At 34.6% G+C, this 19,797-nt stretch overlaps 3 protein-coding genes across 6 annotated transcripts; all 3 read right to left on the reverse strand.

The window, feature by feature from the left end:
• On the reverse strand, positions 1-3,266 carry LOC114715623 (protein indeterminate-domain 7). The gene is made up of 3 exons (XM_028900485.1): positions 2,411-3,266; positions 1,886-2,282; positions 1-1,249 (listed from the first exon to the last, which is right to left on the reverse strand). Exons 1-3 carry the CDS (start codon positions 2,622-2,624, stop codon positions 184-186), a joined length of 1,677 nt encoding a protein of 558 aa, XP_028756318.1. The 5' UTR covers positions 2,625-3,266; the 3' UTR covers positions 1-183.
• Positions 3,267-10,259: 6,993 nt separating this feature from the next.
• LOC114715619 (putative hydrolase C777.06c) lies at positions 10,260-14,704 on the reverse strand. Of its 3 annotated transcripts, none has more exons than XM_028900479.1 (12): positions 14,469-14,702; positions 13,976-14,103; positions 13,743-13,855; positions 12,904-12,945; positions 12,472-12,527; positions 12,280-12,356; positions 11,564-11,683; positions 11,319-11,395; positions 11,177-11,240; positions 11,038-11,088; positions 10,920-10,968; positions 10,260-10,740 (listed from the first exon to the last, which is right to left on the reverse strand). In XM_028900479.1, exons 1-12 carry the CDS (start codon positions 14,614-14,616, stop codon positions 10,622-10,624), a joined length of 1,044 nt encoding a protein of 347 aa, XP_028756312.1. In that variant the 5' UTR covers positions 14,617-14,702; the 3' UTR covers positions 10,260-10,621. The 3 variants fall into 3 exon arrangements, with proteins under 3 accessions (XP_028756312.1, XP_028756313.1, XP_028756314.1); XM_028900480.1 differs by having other exon boundaries at positions 13,976-14,193; positions 14,469-14,555; XM_028900481.1 differs by lacking the exon at positions 10,260-10,740 and having other exon boundaries at positions 11,038-11,089; positions 11,180-11,240; positions 14,469-14,704.
• Positions 14,705-15,492: 788 nt separating this feature from the next.
• On the reverse strand, positions 15,493-19,502 carry LOC114715620 (putative F-box/FBD/LRR-repeat protein At1g78840). Of its 2 annotated transcripts, none has more exons than XM_028900482.1 (4): positions 19,248-19,502; positions 17,468-18,672; positions 17,175-17,353; positions 15,493-15,835 (listed from the first exon to the last, which is right to left on the reverse strand). In XM_028900482.1, exons 2-3 carry the CDS (start codon positions 18,614-18,616, stop codon positions 17,177-17,179), a joined length of 1,326 nt encoding a protein of 441 aa, XP_028756315.1. In that variant the 5' UTR covers positions 18,617-18,672; positions 19,248-19,502; the 3' UTR covers positions 15,493-15,835; positions 17,175-17,176. The 2 variants fall into 2 exon arrangements, with proteins under 2 accessions (XP_028756315.1, XP_028756316.1); XM_028900483.1 differs by lacking the exon at positions 19,248-19,502 and adding an exon at positions 19,164-19,229.
• Positions 19,503-19,797: the final 295 nt, after the last annotated feature.

Raw genomic sequence — 19,797 nt, forward strand, 5'->3', positions numbered from 1 at the left:
TTAATTTAAAAATAACTTACCTCGATGAAGGAATGAAAATCTTGGGAGAGTGAAGGGTTTCTAGTTCTACTCTTACTTCCCTTTGGGAAGATTCACAGATAAAATAAGATATAGAAAAAAATTCAAATTATATATTGATGAAAAAAAAGGAAGAATATCCCCATATATATATGTATGTTGGAGCTAACCTTGCCATGGTTTCTGGGATTGTTTCTGCTGATCATGGGAGGTCGGGTTCATGTAGTTTCCAATTCCAGCAAAGCTGAGAATCTCATTATGAGAGAGGGGTCTAAGACCCAAGAAATCTCTCGTCAAACCTTCATTTCCACCACCGTCATCGCCGGCTCCACTAAGATGTCCGGCGGGGGTGGTTGTCTTTGTAAGGGTATCAAGAAAGTTCCCGTCTTTATTATTCTTGGAGTTCCAAATCCCACCAAAAGCATCCTCAAAAGACGTTCCTTCAAACCCGGCACCGCCAGAAGTACCAGAGAAAGAACTCATAACATCATGAAGAAGAAAGGGGGAAGAAGGAGGAGGAACACCTGAGGAAGAAGCAGCAGCAGGCACAGTACTAGCAGTAGCAGAAGAAGCTGAAGGAGAGAGTAGTACTGCAGATTCACGTGATGCCAAATTCAAACCAAAATTACCACTGCTTGAGATTGAATTGGTGGCAGCAGCAGAAGAGTCAGAAGCAGGAAGAGGCACGCGAGTGTGATGGTGGGTCCTAATCACGGCTGGGGTGGTATTGGAGGAGCCAGTTTTGGTCATGGTTGCACCAATTTGTGCTGCTTTCTGCAACAAGGCTGTTGCTGACATGTGCGGGGAAGGCGCTGGTTGGTAGGCAGGAGGGAGGGTGGGGCCAAGGCTAGTAGGGTTAGGGTTTTCATGGATACTGCTCAGATCTTGCCCGTGAGATGTTCGTGAAAAGTCCTGGTCGAATCTTGTGGAGAAGATTGAAGATGATGATGGGGAAGAGAGATCAATGGTGGATGGACCAGGAGCTGGAGGAGGAGGGCAGGCTAGCCAAGGGGGCATTTCTGGCCGGAGGTTGAAGCTTTGCTGATGCTCTTTCTTTAGTTGTAAAGAATGGAGACCTTGGGGATCATTATTGAGTTGGGTTTGGAGATTCAGTATGTGAGATGCTGATGATGAAGCACTGGGTGGTTGGGAATGAAGAAGTGGATTTGATCTTGCACTCTCCTCTGCTAATGCATCACAGAAGGCCCTGTGTGTTATGAAACTGTCTCTCCTGAAAAAAGCCATTAAACAACACACAAAAATACAAAATAAGAAAATTGCTCACCACACTGGCAAGTGCTTTGTACGACAGATCACAAAGCATTGACTCTCTCACTCTCTCTCTTTCTCTGTGTACATGTCCACCTTTTTTCACACGCCAAAGACTTTTCCATCGATCTAAAAATTCCCAGTTTCTGGATCTCTTGCCTAGTGTACCTTAATCATCTATCATCTTCTCCGATGTAAAGATAAAGAATAAATATGACTCTCTCTCTCTCTCTCTCTGTGCGCGCATCATCGCCTTTTTTATTTCTTTCTGAGAGCGCTTTAAAGGCAGATTGTTCACATTAGGTAGCTCATTAAAAACTTTTCATTAATTCTTCCAAAAACTTCCAGTATCTGCGTCCATGGTTCTAGTGTGTATCATAATTATGCCATCATTTTTTCCAAAGTCAAGGGACATAAAGAACGGGAATTTATTATTCAAATACCAGAAAAGAAGATATATGTGGAGTCATTCATTTCAGTCAACCTCGGATTGAAAACTTCAAATCCCATGAAAATCATAAACGAAGATAGATAGATGTCTGTCTGGCTGACTATTGTCATTCCTAGAAGAGTGATCTTGGGTAGGTTAGTTAGTTACCTTGAGAAGAGGGTTCCACAGTCACATCTGTACTCTCTTGTGCCACAGGTCTTGGAGTGAGCTTTCCAATCTGATTGAACTGCATACCTCTTGGAACATTTATCACATTTCCACTTCTTCTCTCCATGCTTTCTGCAGAAGTGCTTCTTTATCCCAGTTAGGTCCCCAAGTGCCCTTGCTGGCTCATGGTGCACACATGTGGTTTCTGGGCATACATACACCTTCTTCCTCACCTCTTTGTTTGCTCTCTGCTTCAGCTTCCACGGCAGATTGTGCCCTCTTCTATGAAGTTGAAGATTCTGGTCTCTTTGAAATCCTTTGTTGCAGATCTCACAGATGAACCTGTTTGTTGCCAGAAGACTCTTGGGAGACAAGGCTATAACTTCAGCATCTGGGTCTGAATGATTGAAGACCCAACATCAGGAATAAAAAATATAAAGGAAAAAAAAACCATTTTGATTGAAACAACCCAAAAGAAATGAGATTCGCTGGTTTAGAGTTCTGAAAATAAGATATATATTAAACCTGGATTGCCAGGAAGGTTTCTCTTTTTCTTGACGGGCTGAGTCGTTTGAGTTGGTGGTGAAGCAAAGTATTGTTGTGGAGGATAATTGGCACCAATTTCATTTCTATTGCCTGAGGAAACACTGGCCTCACCAGATGCAGAAGTCAAATTAGACATGTTCTCTTCCACTACTACTTGTTGCTGTTGCTGGTGAAACATCAAACCCTTAATCATATTTTTCTTATGCCAGGAATTTTTTGGATCCGAGGCTTGTGTTATTGGCCATATAGATCTTGGTTTTCCCTATGTTATATGGCTTTCTAGGATCTAAGGACACACAACCCTCACTCAAAACGGAAAAATGAAAAAGTTACACTGCTATAAGATTCTGCATATACTGCTGAGATAGAGAGAGAGAGAGAGAGAGCAGAACAAAAGGGGAAATTTTCTACAGAGTCTTTGAAACCGCAGAAAGAAGAGAAGTGGATAAAAAAATAGTAACTCTTTGGAGTAACCAAGCAAGCAAACAATTATCCTCCCACTATAAAACCTTGATGGTGTTTGTTTCCTGCTTGTATGTTTGGCAGCAACCCAAGAGACAAGGTTTAGTTTTTTGTTGAAAGAGCAGAAGAAACAAGAGTGAGAGATGATAAAGAAAAAACTGGAAGCTGATGAAGCAGAGAAGGTCTAATATGTAGCCTGCAGCTAGCCGCTTTTCTCCTTCATGGTGGTTAGAAAACCATCCTTGATAATACCAAGAAAATCCAAGGATAGCCACGCAAATATGAACAAAAATACAGCCCCAGTGGTTTGAAGTTGAAGTTTCAGAGAGAGAGAGAGAGAGAGAGAGAGATGTGTGGATGAGGAGGAGGATTCCCTCAGTCCAAAACAATGCCTAAAACCACAGCCCAAGGGGAACCCTACGGCTAACTCTGACGTTGCACTTTCTGTCTTTTCCTCCATTCTCTTTCTCAACCCCAGAAAAAAAAAAAGGGAAGAAAATCTTTTCTTTTCTTCCTTTATTGTTATAATACTTGCTTTTACCAGATTAAAGTTTTATTTTCTTGCGAACACCTTTTGCTTAATTATACCACCCTCACCTTTCCCAATCTCTCTCGTAAAGTAAGCAGAAAAAAGGGGCCAAAAAAAAAAAAGCAACCATGTAAAAAGAGAGTCTCATTTGTATATTATCGATAGATAGATCGAGGGATGGAGAAAGACAAAGACAGGAAGAGGGGAGAGAGAGAGAGAGAAGAGAGATGAAGAGAGAGAGAAGTCCACTTGTTATTTTTCAGAGAAAATATAACACCTGTTCTTCTCAAAAAAAATATTTCACAAATTTTCTATGAATACAAATTTTCCTGAGAAAATATATATTTCAATGAATTATTATGAAACCAAAAAAACAAAAAGGGGTTATCTCTCCTCTGGGATTTGCTTAACATAAATGATGAGTAATAGAAACTTTATCTAGTCTTGTCTGGTTTCTACAGCAAGCAGCGACATGATTGATCCATTGATTAAGCTCTCAAGCAGGCATTGTTAAAAGCTTTAATTAATTTAATATTTTTCCTATTAAGCTCTGCATTATTATTATATCAATACTATATAGTTTCTTTTGCATCGTTCATTTCATTATCATTGAACTATTTGCACATTCAAAAAGCTGATAATTTCTGACAATGTTGCATGGTTCTTTGAAATTAAAAGTGTAAACAAATAAGATCTTGTAAGGCTCTGCGACCACAAAAGGCAATATGAACATGACCTAATTTCTCTCCCCTCTCTCCCTCTCTCTCTATCTATATCTTTCTCATTAACCACAGTATCTTTAACAAGCACAAATTTTGTCTCCCCTGTCATTTTCACTTCATAATCCTCACTATATCACTTTCAAACTATACATTGATGACACTGTCACAACCTTGAAAATTCATAAAAGTTTTCGTTAAGAAAATGATGAACGAGATATTAGTTAACTAATGTCACCGATCGTGATAATTATTCTTTCTATATCAACTTTGTTATCTACCGATTAAATCAATATCACTGCACTATAGAGAGTTAAAAACTGTTTAGTTTTAGAAGATCTTGGTGTTAATATTTCCATGCATGGCCAGGTCAATATTTCAATGCAAACAAAATTGACGACTTCGTAGCTAAAAGCCCAGTTAACGAACGAAATATACATACATACATATATACATATTATATAAATGCATGGCTTCCATATTCTAGATAGTATAGATCAAAAGGCCAGGTCTTTGGTCAAACAAACACAAGAACTTTTTTAAAAAAAAATTTTAAAAAAACACACAGGTTAAGAGATCACATCTTAAGAACATAAAAAAATTATGAATTATATATATGTATAGCAGCATAGGATGCCGCCATGCACGCTATCTCCAATCACTAAAAAAAAGGAGGAAAATTAGGGGCAAATATTATTTAAGACTAGCTAGCGTACTAGTGGACCACAACAATATATATATATATATATATATATAAATATATATAATACGAAATGTTTAAGAAGTTTGTGGCTATTGGCTGAGGTACATATGTATACATATATAATCTTAATTAAATTGTTCAAATTTCGATGAGCTCGGGTGTTGCCTGGACCATGAATGAAATTGTTTTAAAAAAATGCTAAGGTTTTGTCATTTTCTTGTTTTATTCTTCAATGATTAAGATTTTGAAAATGGGGATCTTGCAATAGCCATAGTCTCAATGTGCTCTCATGTACCAGCTCATCTCTGTGTGATTATATATCATAGTCATATCCCAAAGCAAGATTATAAACTATAAGTGTAATTCTACAGTTTGTTTATAAAAGTTGTGAGTGAAAGTTTATTTGCAAAATCTTGTCTTTCTGCCATCAAACCATCATTTGTCATTATATATATAGTGAGTTCGCATTCCTTTGAAAAAAAAAACTTAAATATCAATTACATTTTACTTAAATCTGTGCATATTTATTTTTAGTTAAAGTAATGAAATTGTTTGCTGGTGGCAAAGAAAAACAAATAAAAATTAATGAAATCGTCCACACTTCTTTGATAATACAAACATAAAAAATCTTAGTTAAAGAAATGAAATTTATCGTTTAATTTACAAATTTTTTTGGTCAGAAAAAAATTCACAAAGTTTTGGTCCAGTAGTGCTTCACCCATTGAGTAAATAATAATGTTGATATATGACTTGTTATACCTGGCTTTCGTGCATGAAAATATAAAATAAGACTTGAAATTGTATAGATTATTTTCATTATTCCACACCAATGGATTTTGCTAGTAATTAAAGTTCAAATAGTCATTGTATGAGGACTCTGCAATTAATAAAAGATTAGAGCATTACGTACGTTTTGATTTATATAATTAATAATGCGATGGTGACTCAAAATAATATTCAGTATACGTTGTAAGTAAATATGCTTTTTGGAGCACGCTTAATTTCTTTATTTGTCTTAATTAAATACTAATTATTCTAGATGAAGTGGAGATGGAGGCGAACACGCTTATATGTGCAAATTAAAATTAATCACTTTTCTTTATCTCAATCATGCACAACAATTTGATTAATTTAGCTAATTAATTAATAACTACGTAGTCATTAATTAAAAAACAAATTAAGAAATAAAACAACCACGTAGAAGATGAAAGCAAAGGAACAGTAAAAGAACTGTTATAGGGGCAGTCATTGTAGGAAAAAGGCAGCACAAAATTTATATGTTTTGTTATATTGTGTACGTTAAAGCCTATGGTTTTTGTAAAACTTAATAATTATAATTTGTACTCTAATCAATGGCTTCAACTCCTTCAATGATACCAAATCTATCTTTCTTTTAAAGCTCGTTTTTCAATTATGATTTTGCCTTCCCATTTTTGTCTCACATCGTGGGGTCTCATTTTGATCTTTCACTTCTCATCATTTCAAGTTAATTAGTCGGTTTTGTGATTAAGCAACGGTAATTACAAGGGAAGAAAAGGGGTTTATTTCAATATAATGTTTATTTACTAGAGTTCTCATTAAAGAATACTTGTATAGATGTTAGAAGACGAGTATTAGTAATAATAAATAAATCTTGTTTCATCATTTTACTTTTTTATTTCAATTTTTATGACAATTCATATCTTACTTAATGAGCATCCACAATTCCACATCAATTTAAATTCACATGATATAAATATAAAGACTAATGCTTATGATTAAAAAATATAAAAACCTAATAATTTAACAAAATTGCATCAGTAAGGAATTCAATTTGAACTTCAATTTTCTTTTAGGTAATTACTTGATCTCTTTTACCTAGATAGAGAGATATATAGGTACCCACATCACTCAATAGAGAGTATGCTCTGCAGAAAACCAAAATTGTTGTCTGCACTTACACATAAACTTTTGCAAAAATTTTATTTTCTTTAGATATCAAATTGTCTTCTTTATCCCTAAAAAGAGTTTATATTTGTAACATACATGTCTATGTATGTATAAGTGTGCGTACACAACAACCATAATAAAGGTTTACCTAACGAAGTGAACTCATAATTGTATAGTACATCGAGATTTGATAAATTGTTAATTAATAGATCTTACTCGATCATTTTATTGAGTATTCTCTTTAGTTTTCTTCCATTCCTCTTCAAAGAACTCAATATTGATTAATCACCCCTTTTCACCAGCACATCTAATAGCTTTCTTTGAACATGACCAGAGTATCCCAAGCGATTTTTTGTTATTTTCACTTTAAAGTAGGAGTCATTTAATTTTTTTCTTTTTTTCTTATGAATCTTATCTTTCCCTATATAACAACACATCCACTACAAGTAATCTCATCTCGGTTACTCCCATTATATATATATAATACATATAATAATATATTTGTTTTAATACAACAATAAATTAAATAAATTGAAGGTCATTGTAATTGGGAAAATTGTGGAGTATGCAGTTGACTGTTATGTAGCGATTATGATGAGTATGAAGCGTTGAGGCATGAAAGAAAATAGTAGGAGACAGGTAAAAAGTCAACAAAAGGAGAGTACTCGTAATTGGTTGGATGGCTTGAATGATGAATTCTAGAAGTAGAATGATTCTCTCATAAATAATAATACCTCATCCACTAATTATAAGAACTCTTTAACTAATTTGAGGAGATTAAGAAAATAAATTAAGTTAGTTATTTATAATAAATACTTATTCTCTTTCTTAAAAATTCTTATTAATTAAGTGTATTGGTTGGAACTATCACTATTAAAAGAACTATCTTAAAAAAACAGATAAATACAAGAGATAGAATAGATTATGATCTTATATTTAGGATTAAAATAAAAGTCAAACGAGATTTTATATTAAAGACCGGAGGTAGTACCATTATTATCATTCTCCAAAATACATCCAACTTCCTATATTTGAATTAAAATATGAATATTATATTCTTCCCAAAAACATATAATATGAGGCAAAAGAAGAAGGAAAATAATACATCCACGCAATACCACTTGATGTATTTTTTTCCTAATTAATTTTATTCAGAAAACGGGATGACAATTACACCCAAAAAAAAGGGTAAAAAAACAATTTAATGTGAGAAGAGAGGAACAATGGCGAGCGATGTCCTCGAGTTCACGGGCGTGGCAGATCGGCCGCTCGTGGGACCACACATTATCATTTTCAAAATTTAGTTGCCTCAGTCTTTTATTCTATCATTATCATCATCAATATTTTCTATTAAAATGTTAATACCACAATATTTAATAAAGAAATGTATTTATATTGATATTATTATATCATCAATATGTCAAGTATAATTTCAAATTTATAATATATTTTAATATTTATAAATTGCAAACACTATATGATATAAAAATATAAAACTCATATTTAGAAGAACTATGTCCCAGTTGAGTCTAATAATGCTCGAATTTGACGTAATCAAATAATCATTTCAATATATATATGATTAGATTTGACAAAGTTGTTGAAAAGTCCCTAACTATAAAATTAATTTATTATTCAAAAGCATATAATAATCGAAAAAATTACGCGAGAAAATTTTGTTAAAAGAATTTCATTAATTTTTACTGTCATTTACTTAAATTAGTTTTTGAGGAATAAAATTGTCTGGTGAAGACGCGATGACCACGAGTACGGCAAAGATATGATTGCTAGTTGAAAACGTTGGGACGATCATCACAAGTCCCAGTCACATCCCCACCGCTGAGATGGATTTTCATTATAAATTTTAATATTTAAATTGAGAATATTAATATGGCGGGAGATCGTTGTTGACGTGTCAGGGGATGATTGGGTGATGTGGGACAGATGCTGCGGAGGGCAAGGGATTGAGAATCTGGCAGGCACCACTGATGGGGACTTCGTTATCAAAACAAAGAAGGGCGGCAAAATTCCTTTTCAGTCATCCTTTCTCTTCTGCTGACGCCCCTATTAATTTTTTAAATTATTTTTTTATAATTATTTGTTTCTACAGTTAAGAAAATATGCATGATAAAAGTCGTTGAAATTATCAAATTATTGGGGAGTTCTATACGATTTAGTTGCAAATAAATTTTTATCTACATCTATTAAATTGTTTCTTAATTAAAAAGTATAAAAATTCACCTCCACATAATTGTTGGAGCTGAGGGTGCCACTCCGATCAACTTGCAAACTGTTCTGTACTTAGTATCTAACAATATTTTGAAGAAGGTTAGTTTTCATAAGAGAATACATATATATCTATTAAAAAAGAAAATGCTACTATCTTCAGTTCTTAATATAAAAGCTAGTTAACTAATTTGAATAGGTTAAAAAATTAGTTAAATTAGTTATTTATAATAAATAGGTATAAACTTTCCTAAAATATTATTACTAATCAAGTGTACTGACTAAAACTACCATTATTATAATGAATAATTTAAAAAAATAAATAAATATAAGAGATAAAATAAATTAGAGTTTTATATTTAGATTAAAAAAATTAAATAAGCTTTTATATGAAGGATATGAAATTTCTTCTTTGCTTATTTGAGATCGACGAGGATCAAAGAAGCTTATCCCTTGCCACTCGCTATGACCACTGGCCACTGAAGCCCTCACAGCTAGCAGGCCATCAGAACTATCTGGGCGGGAAACGTGCCAAGACTGAGATGATATGATTGTATGACTTCCTCTGGCCTCCCAGAATAAAAGTCTTCGAAGTATGACTTCATCTTCCAATTTGTGATCATGACTAACATCTTTTCCCTCTTGAGCCAATGTTCCTATCAAGCATATGGCAGATAAACATTGCAATTGATACCGACGGAGATAAGACAAATTTTAGATGTTTAGATTTTTAAATTACATTTTTTTTAAAAAAAATATTGAATATATTGAATGATAATCAATTTGTGCACCAAATCAATTAGTGTCGCGTAGTTATAAATTAGACTGTAGCCCTAAGCGTCCCATATTTATAAATTAGAATGTGAGCTGTGTATCGCGTGGAATTTTTAAAATAGGCCGCTTTGTTCATCAACTTTAAAATCTGTTTATTCGAGATGCGCCAATTCTTTAAAAAATGTTTGGTACAACAAAAATAAATAAATAAAATGTACCTAAAAAATAAATATGTACATATATATATTAAAATGAAAATACTTCGCTTTTTTTTCGTCCCCATTAGAAGTGTGTGATTAAGATCGTTAGTAGTTAAGACTTAGGACCACTTCTTACGTTCAAATTTTTCATCCCATCACACCCCCTCGAGGTAAAAAGAACAAACATGGCGGCATGAATATCCAACTCAAGCTGATAGCATAAGATTCGTTCTTAAACTATAAGCTCCAAACTCAAATTACGTTAACAGAGCGGGGCACTTGGGGATAAAACACCTTTTTTCACATTTGATTGTCACTATAATTCTATAACAGTACCATGTCTTGACCTTTTTCAGAGTCCCAGAATGATAAAATTCAATTCTCCAACACGACATCTTTGTCGTCAAGAGTTGTAACAAATCATCCACCATAACCAAAATAATGGGTATTTACCAGAAAGTATACTCATCCGTTTTTCCCCCTATTTTTTTTATTCATTCTTGTAGAGTCCAGGCATTGACCTACAATCCTACATTACAGCCTCATTCTAACAATTTCGCTTTTTTATTGGATAGGCCTAAAAAAAAAAAAATGCTTAGGCCGGTAGCTAGTCCTATCTCTAAATAAGAACTCAAATGAGTGTGTACGCTATAGTTTTACTGGTATTCGAAGCCCATCATAGCTCAGTTGTATATCAAGACCCTCAGACTCCATGAATTTTGCCAGATAGCCATTTATTTCTTCATGATCCATCAGATGCATCATACCTTCCAATCGCCAATAAGGAGAAATAAGTTATTTTCCGAACTACTTTTCATAGGAAAATCAGGGCATAGAAGAGACTAAAAGAAGATTCCCCCCCCCCCCCAAATAAAACACGTAGTTTCTTACATGTTTGCTGTATGCCTGAGTCATATGCTAAATATGGAGCATAACCCAAACTTACCAGTAAACAATGTTCTCTTGGGTTGTATTTTTCGCACTTCCTCTATGGCCTGAAATGGGGAGACCAGAAATAAACTACGTTTCTTTAAGAAAGATTTAACGCATGTGAAAGAAATTACCCTTGGAAGTCCAAAATGTGTGGAACTAGAGCGATCAGGCCTCAAAGCATCCTGCACAATAACCCAAGAAAAAAAAATTACTTTTTTTCTCTTTCATGTGAAATGGAAGCTTATGAATGTTCGATGAGAGGGTAGGCACCAGAATTAGAATTTCACAGTCCTTCAAAAGTGGATAGGTTTCTTCAGGAATGTCACTAACATCACTGCAATGGTAGGTATAGGATTAGCTCAACTTTATTGACAGAAAAGCTCTACTTTCAGCTACTTCTAAGAAGTATTACCTAATGTAGCATACATCCCCAAAACGGAAACCAAGGGAACGATAACCTTGGCCATGCCACACTGGCAAAGGAGTAATCTGGAACACAATAATACAAGAAAACGATAATATAAGAGACAAGTCACACGCTGTTCAGGAACAATATCAGGAAGTAATTGGTTGAGCAATAAAGTAAGCAAAATAGACTCCAGAACACGAAAAATACTGAAACTCACTTCAGACTATTAGATTGATATTAGTTCTGACCTTCAATCCATGCACAAAAAATGGCTCTTCTGATATGATATTAAATTGCAACTTTGATACTGCAGCACCAGGGATGACAACACTTGTATCTACTAAATAATAATGTGTCTTCTTCATCACCTGCACATATTTAGTAATGAAGACGTGATTAGATTCACAAGAGAGCACATTTCAACAGTTCTCATTCAACTAACAAATAGTGAATAAGTGTAATGATCATTAGAAGATTAAAGTCAAAAGCTTTCATCCTTCATTCCACCAGAATTTGCATGAAAACAGTAATTGGAACAACACTGAGAGAGACATGAAGAGAGTAACACAAAACATTTCAAATCCCAAAGAATGAGGGGTGTCAAAAATCAGGGGCAAGATAATACACGTGGAAATCAAGCTTCACCCTAAAATTAAAATATATGAGAAGGAAGAGGTTCAAAAATTTCTCGTGCAACTTATTTTCCTTTTCTACAATAGAGATATGTGTAATTCCAACTGCCAATAGCCACAAAACTGCAGTAAGCTTTTAGAAACTAGCTTAATAGAAGGTCGCACGATCATCTATTAGTGGCTCTACCCTCTGAGAACTGATTATGGGAATGCCTTAATTTCCTTAAACATGGTGCACGGATATATGAGGATTCTAATTCTAACACCTCCCAACCAATTATTTGCACGAGCAGATGATTAGCAGCAAGTGAAGGGACAATTTTGATAAGGACCTCAAAGTCACGCTCGGCTACATATATTGGAATAGACGGTTGAACGTTGTTTGTCCAATCTCGAAGATCATCAAGACCTGAGGAAAAGAAAGAAGGCGATTTTAGATCAACATAATAGATCAGGTTACTAATTAATTCAAATGAGATTTAACATTGTCAGAAATAATTGTTGATAGTGTTCATGTCAGAGACCTCCAATTGCATCAGCATGGGAATGAGTGATAACAACCCCATCAAGTGTTCTTATCCTGACAGAAATACAACTAGTTTCAGAGCAAGGAAGCAAAAACAGAAATTCACAATACAATAAAACTCGCAAGAGAACAATACACTCCACATTTTTTAAGCTTTCCAGTAATCAATAGGTTGTCCCGAAAATAAACAAAAAGATGGAAAAAGAAATGCTGGCACTACTATAGGCAGGAAACATGTAGCATATTTCTTGGAGTTTTGTCTCTTAAACAATGTAATATGAATCCTCCTCAAAATTAAGCCTTTATTTTGTTTTATAGGAATACAACTGTCTGTTATAACTTGGCAACAAAAAATAGTCAAACAGTGATGATTATAACCTACTGAAAATGTTGAAAGAAAAATGCTGAAGGATTTAACAGGAGAACTAACCCCAATGTAGGAAACCATCGAAGAGCACTCTGATAGAAAAATCTGCATGATAACAAGTAAATATTTTATTATCAATATATACAACATATATGCAGTTAGGTTTCTTCATAGCAAAAACAATTTTGTCCTCAGAAAATTAATGGTTAGCTAAATGAGTCGATCAGAATCTTTTTCTTGAATAGGCAATGCCAGTGCCCACATGTTACAACTATATCCTATTTTTATTGAAATATTCAAGTGAACCTAAACCCTATCTTAGAGAAGCTCCATCATATCCATAGCTCTAGTTCTTATCACGCATCATAAATAGGAAACTCAGGCGACAAAATTTTATCAGTCTATCCCAAAGGAAATAACTGAAACTCAACAATGCCTATTATTCTAAGTGATCCAGAAGTATTCCACAGATATACGTGAATTGTGAAGTAAACAGTAAAACTTATGGTGGTATGTTTGATGAATGTACCACAGTATCAGATCTTTACAATTGTGACCAAGCCTGAGCAGTAACTTCATATTCAATAATTTAATTTATCATTTACTGTTCAGTAATTTTTGTTTAATAACTATTCTGGGAGAATCTTGGTAGTAACAACAATAACAACAGAGTAATAATATTAACAATAAAGAAAGTAAAGGAGTTGGAGGCAACATTTTATCTTAGAGGGGTAAGATATCTAATGGCAATAAAATTTTCCATTGTGGTTCAAACCTTAAGCTATCATTCCATCAGTAAACCACACGTTATACCGGCTTTAAAATGGATGAAATCACAGAAAAGTTCATCCAAATGTATTGTGATTTGTGATTATGATATACAAGGAAATATTATTACTCACTTCCCAACATCTATTAGAATATTGCAACTTCCTGAGGAGCTTAGTCGACGAATGAGAATGCTTGTGTTAAGTCTCCTATTCTTATTACCTGGTTCAGTAGCCTTGGAACAGACCTGTAAGGACCAAAAAAACTTCACTTTAAACATTCTACACTCAACATAAGGCGTTCAATTCTAGGCTCATTACATAAAATAAGAAGCTTTGCTTCATTGCAAAGGTTCTGAAGTTTGTACCGGGCATTTCTTAAGAGGATTAGTCAAGCAGCTGACTCTTGGAATCCCTTCACTAGTTCCCGTCCCCATGAATATCATTTCCGATTGATCAGCAGATAATTGCACCTCAGAATCTTCCTCGGCAGAAACTGTGGTGAATTAAGAAGTCAACAAAACGTTCGTTACGGTCAAATATCGAAGCCAAAGTATTTCAAGACACCTATTGGTCATCCGAAATCCTGAAACAGCAGGTTCGAGAGAATTTGAAATTGAACATAAAAATAAAACTCAGACATAATTTAACATGACTGCTATGTCGAGCAACTCAACTCAGTCAACTATATAGGCAATAGTATCGAAATTCACATACAGAATAAGCAAACCTGAGAATGGCTGTCATAATTAGCCTTAAATCTACGGTACAAATAGCGAAGGGCAATGCTACTATGAAAGTACTGCAATTTGTATACAGGGAAAAAAAAGGAATAAAAGAAGTAAAAAAGGCGGAACTTACCGGAGCGAAGGCGAACCTGGAAAGGAGGTCGGAAGAGAGGAAGGGCATAGGAGGGAAGTGAAGTAGCAGATCTGTGCCATGAAAATCGAATTGTGTGGGAAGAAAGAGAGGCGAGGGAAGAAGGAAGGCGAATTGAGGTAACGACCATTGGTGCGTCACCCAATAACTCACCGAATCAACGACCACTCCTTAGTCTCCCCAGCTCGTCCACCGTTTATTTTTCGTTTACGTCTGACTCTGCCTCTGTTTATGTTTCATCTCACTCTGTCCTTTTTTTCTCCTCATTCTCTCTCTCTCTCTAAAGTTTTTTTTTTTCAGTTCTCTGTTCTAAACGTAATCTGATGATTAATCTCAAACGATGCTTTTTCCAAATATTATTACTTTTGAAATTTAAACTTAATATATCAGCACTTAATAATATTTTATTAATATTTAAAATTTCAATGTTAGTATTTTTTTAATTAATAATATTCGAATTATATGATTGAAAATAAAAAAATGCATGGAGTGCAACGATGTTTATAATAAAATATTAAAAAACACAGAAAATAGCCATGATCAGATAATACGTAGAGGGTGTTTGGGAAGTGTTAGAAGTGCTTCTGAAAAACACTTTTTCGTAAATTGAGATAAACTCCTGTATATAATTACCTCGTATATTATAAAAATACTTTTAAAATCATGATTTTAATTTCATCCAAACACTCATTTAATCTAACTTGATGTTACTGAATGTCATGTGTTTTGTTTTATTTACACAAAAAAAGAAAAACCGGAAATGCACATAACCCCAAAAAAGACTTCGTTCATACCTGGTGCATGGTGCGATGAATAATTGATGTATAATTAATTTTTTAATTGATTTGCTGGGAAAAAAAATTCTGCAATTGAATTGCTTTCTGTTCTAAGAACGATAAATTAAAAGCAAAATATATTTATAAACATTATATTACTACGTTTATTTCTTATTTATTAATGCATACTCCACAAAAATCTAGGAATTAATCATTCTGCGATAACCAAATTAGCCGGGTATTTCTCATTCATTAATACCCTCAGAGTTCTTTCTATAAAAACAAAAAAGGATACTCAATTCACATTTCTACAACATATCGGAACAAAAATTAATACAATAAGACTATATTATGAATTTAACTGAAGTATTGACTACAATTCAAGACTTACAAAGGAGAAAAAAGTATTTAAAATTTTCCTATCCCTGTGAAAACTAAATCCTATAAAACCACCTGTGCCAGAATATCCCAATCCTGTGACTAAAAATCTACCATGTACCCACTACTCATCTTTGTTTACTTTCCATGGATCCAGTTTAACGTCCATCTGATTCTCCTCATCTGTTTCAACATCTAAAACAAGAGAAAAAAGTGAGTTCGATACTCTAAATAACAAAATCCATTATCAAGACTGAACAATCATAATATCCTTATTATACTAAATTACTCTCCCATCAAACACACCAAAGCCATTCTGTAAGTGTGATTCCACTTCCCCAGCTTTTAATGCCGCTAAAAAAAGTTACCCAAAATTAAAATTTTTCAGGGTTTGTTTTCTGCATCAAGAACATTAAAGAAGAAGGAGATGAAATGAGGCTGAATGATGTGTTCTTGGGCAGATAGTGTTTTGCAAAAATGCTCACAGGTCAAGTCATCAGTACCACAATTCAAATGCAGCACAATTCACCTATATCGATCAAACTTAATCCCTGCGTTGCATGATATTCAGAGTTTTATACATAATTATCAAGTTCTCTTGATATGACGTCCATCAAAATCCAATAAACTTCACTAACATATCCGATTTCCATCCATATCAGTTCATGATAATCATTAATTTAATATCTTACTGCCGAACAATAGGCACAAATTTTCATATTTCATGATTAATCTAGGTACTAAATAAGCATGGTCGGTATACTAAAGTGAAGCTTATTTAAATAACAGCTCTGCTGCCTCTGTCATGCTACTTCACATCTTAAAGCATCAAGTTACTCTACATCACCTTCCCAGCCATAGATGAATTCAGACAAAATTACACGCTAGATTAAGAAACACCAACACCTTCCTGTCATGACGACTAGGTGACATGTAGGACTCAAAAAGCTTTAGTTTCAAGCAAATTGAGAGTTTACTATAACTATCAACATAATCCAAAGAATATATACGAGTCCAAATATTCCCCGTCCATCTCTTTACTGTTAACCATATCCTTTACATTCTTACCAACCAATGTGTGTGTGCTCAAAATATTGATCCAAATCAATGGCATCATCAGGTTTTTTTGCCAGATGATATGTATGGTTACAGCATAATTTCAATCAGTTCTTCCATATATCTTCACCAAGCTTGCAAGTCAAATAAATTATCTTAAATGCACACTTTTGGTTGTTAATAACTTCTATATCAAGAAAAACTCTCTTAAATTTACTGAGAGCAGTTGAGATTCTGCAAATAGAGAGCATATTAATTAAACTCTGAACAGGCAAATCAGTGTTTCCAAGCATGAACACAAAGGAAAAGCTTTGGACATAGATCTTTGTCTTAAAATCCAAAGTCAGTCAGCACGAGGATTTAAAAGTTAGGGATGTAACAAGCACACGACTAAGTATAAAAATCTAATTCCTATTATTATTAACGCCATAAAGTTTAGATAACTTAAATATTAATGAAAGACGTAAATCTTGATCACCTTTAAAAGGTTGAGATTTCAAAGTCTGTATGCTGAGAGAAACTGCGATAGTAGGCAGTTATGCGGTCAACGTCGCTAATGAAGATTTTATATGTTGATCCCACTCCTAAATTCAATGACTTTGACTTAATAAAAGATGAATCCTCACACTTTAGCAAGGCAGCAGCCCCACAGGTAGCCTGAAAACGCATAAAAATAAAGCCTTTAACAACAAAACTAATTGATCATGCAGCTTAACACCAGCCTCACACAAAAGAATGTTCTCTACATGTGAGAAATAATTTTCTCTATACCATGACTGTATGGAAGGATAGCTTAACAGCTTCAACATTATGGTGTCGCCATAGCACATTGATGAAACCATGTAAAGTCTCTTCTCTATGCCTCCGTTGATAAATTTCTAATTGATCATGCAGCTCATGAATATCAATTGTCAAGTCATCCAAAGAAGGAAGACCAAAGTCAAAAAGGGCACATGGAGAAGAGTAAATGTAGCTGAAATTGGTAAGCTGCGGGGCAGCAACTACGAGTTTACATTTCAAACGGTTGCACACTAGTGTAAGGTTACTGAGTTGGGGTGCAGATATCACAAAATCCCTCGGGTTCAAATCTGACTTGAAGCAAATTTCACTTAAGTGCAAATTCTTCAAATTTACACAATCAGCAAATGGATCCAGACGGCCAGTTCCTGTACAACTTAAAGTAAAGCTGTTGAGATGCAAAGTTGTTAACTTTGTAAAACCAAAAAGCTTCTGTATACTAGAAAATGGATTTGAAGAATTAGCTTGACCAGGATGCAATGGAAAATGTTCAAGATGCAACATTTCCAATGATTTGCAGCCAACAGATGGTGGGACATTTGTAGGATGGCAGTCTTTCAACTCAATCCTTTTCAAGGACCGGCAAGCAAATAGGGAGGAAGGGATTTCAATGGGAGGACTACCAGAGCTTTTCCCACGAAGGTTGATTCGGATTTCTTCAACACCATGTGAAGTTGCAAATTCAATAACCTTATTCAATAGAGATTGATCCGTTGCATAATCCACCCCAAAGCGACAGTAAGTCAGAGCTTTGATATGAGAAGTATCACGTTGGGATAGGACCCGCTTCACAAATCTTTTAAAATCAGCCAGCCTTGAAAATGATTTGCTGTTGAAGTTCAGGCAGGGAACTGAAGTCCACATATACCTCCACCTTCTTGATAAAAAACTAGTTCGAATTGCATCCTTCGTTTCCATGAATGACAATATATGGTGGATCAGGTTGTCTGGTAAATCACCCAATCTACCTTGGCTTTCTGCTGCATCATTATCTCCCTTATGAGAAGCCAACATTGTTCTTTTTAACTTCTTTGACATTCGACTAGATCCTCGAAACTCAACTCTCTTCACTCTGGCTTCAGAGCAGTCTATTGAATTGGCCATTCCAGTGCTTTTGATCATATTAATAGACTAAACCATTGATGAGCCTATTCAGCAGCAGCAGCAGCAGCAATACTCTGCATACAATCAGAAAAGCGATGATAACTAAAGTTAACAGAAGAAACAAATCAGCACCTGAAGGCAAAATATTGCAGTACATCAAAGAAACAATAAAATTTTTCCCTTTTAATAATCAATGAGAGGAAACAGAAACAGAGATAAGCTGTGTCCAGCCCGTTGAAATAGCCGAGACAATTACAGATTCCAGCGTCCCCTGATAATCTTCCGACTCATCAAACACTTTTTTGAATATGTTATCCCATTCTTCTTCAATAAACACACCCAATTCCCCAAAACCATCTACAAGACTTTACCATTTTTACCCAATCAAATACTCAGACAATTGAAACAAGCTAAACTTTGATAGACCGACCGCCGACGAATTCGCGTAAAAACCAGATTCATTACAAAATAAAGCTACGCAGCAACCCAATTTCAGACGGTCAATAACAATCAAGTGGACAACTTTACCATTGCGGGGATCAATAAGCAGGGAAAACACACTCACAGCAATATCGGGGATAAGAAAGAATTTCCCGAGAAATTCAAGAAATGGATTTTACAACCGGGGAGGATCCGAGCTGGAATATACCTCAGCAGACGATCAAGGGTACGAGCGTTGACACCCCTTGGTACTGCGACGAAAATCATCAGAAATTGATAGTAAGAGCAGTAGAGTCTCTTACAGTCTAATTGCAATATCCATGGCTGATTTTCAGTGTCTGCCTTCAAGAAATTGGCGGCGCACAAAGTTGGGCTCGCAGTGCCTTAATATCAATTTCCTTGGCTCTTTTTAATCTTCTTCATTCTCCAACAAAAGGAAGCCCGCAGAAGGAGGGGGGAAAGGTTGAATATCACGCGGATGTGAAGAATATCTTCCTTTAACGCAATTGAGGATTGATGGTTAGGTTTATTTTAATATTGTAACATCTTTATTGCCTCTCTTTCTTCATGGGAGAAACTTTTTACTTCATACATTCTAATAAGTTTTGACAATATTTTTACAAATAACAACATTTTTATAACAATTTTTATTTAAATTTAATAATTTGAAATTTTTTCATGAGATTTTCCCTTATTTCATTTTACTCTAGCGTTTTTAGGAAAAAAAAATTAGTTTCCTTGCAAATCTTAATTTGATT

Source organism: Neltuma alba, unplaced genomic scaffold (assembly GCF_004799145.2).
Source record: "Neltuma alba isolate B1F8T4 unplaced genomic scaffold, ASM479914v2 tig00011601_pilon, whole genome shotgun sequence".
Classification (NCBI taxonomy): Eukaryota; Viridiplantae; Streptophyta; class Magnoliopsida; order Fabales; family Fabaceae; genus Neltuma; species Neltuma alba.

Excerpts from the sequence above, each read along its gene's own strand:
- LOC114715623 (XM_028900485.1), bottom strand. The coding sequence starts at position 2,624 with ATGATTAAGGGTTTGATGTTTCACCAGCAACAGCAACAAGTAGTAGTG. Across the intron at positions 2,283-2,410 it reads AAACCTTCCTGGCAATCCAG|ACCCAGATGCTGAAGTTATA; the intron begins GTTTAATATATA and ends TCAATCATTCAG. Across the intron at positions 1,250-1,885 it reads TGTGGAACCCTCTTCTCAAG|GAGAGACAGTTTCATAACAC; the intron begins GTAACTAACTAA and ends GGCTTTTTTCAG.
- LOC114715619 (XM_028900479.1), bottom strand. The coding sequence starts at position 14,616 with ATGGTCGTTACCTCAATTCGCCTTCCTTCTTCCCTCGCCTCTCTTTCT. Across the intron at positions 12,528-12,903 it reads CGATGGTTTCCTACATTGGG|GATAAGAACACTTGATGGGG; the intron begins GTTAGTTCTCCT and ends TATTTCTGTCAG. Across the intron at positions 11,241-11,318 it reads GGGGATGTATGCTACATTAG|TGATGTTAGTGACATTCCTG; the intron begins GTAATACTTCTT and ends CTACCATTGCAG.
- LOC114715620 (XM_028900482.1), bottom strand. The coding sequence starts at position 18,616 with ATGATCAAAAGCACTGGAATGGCCAATTCAATAGACTGCTCTGAAGCC. Across the intron at positions 17,354-17,467 it reads TATCCTTCCATACAGTCATG|GCTACCTGTGGGGCTGCTGC; the intron begins GTATAGAGAAAA and ends ATGCGTTTTCAG.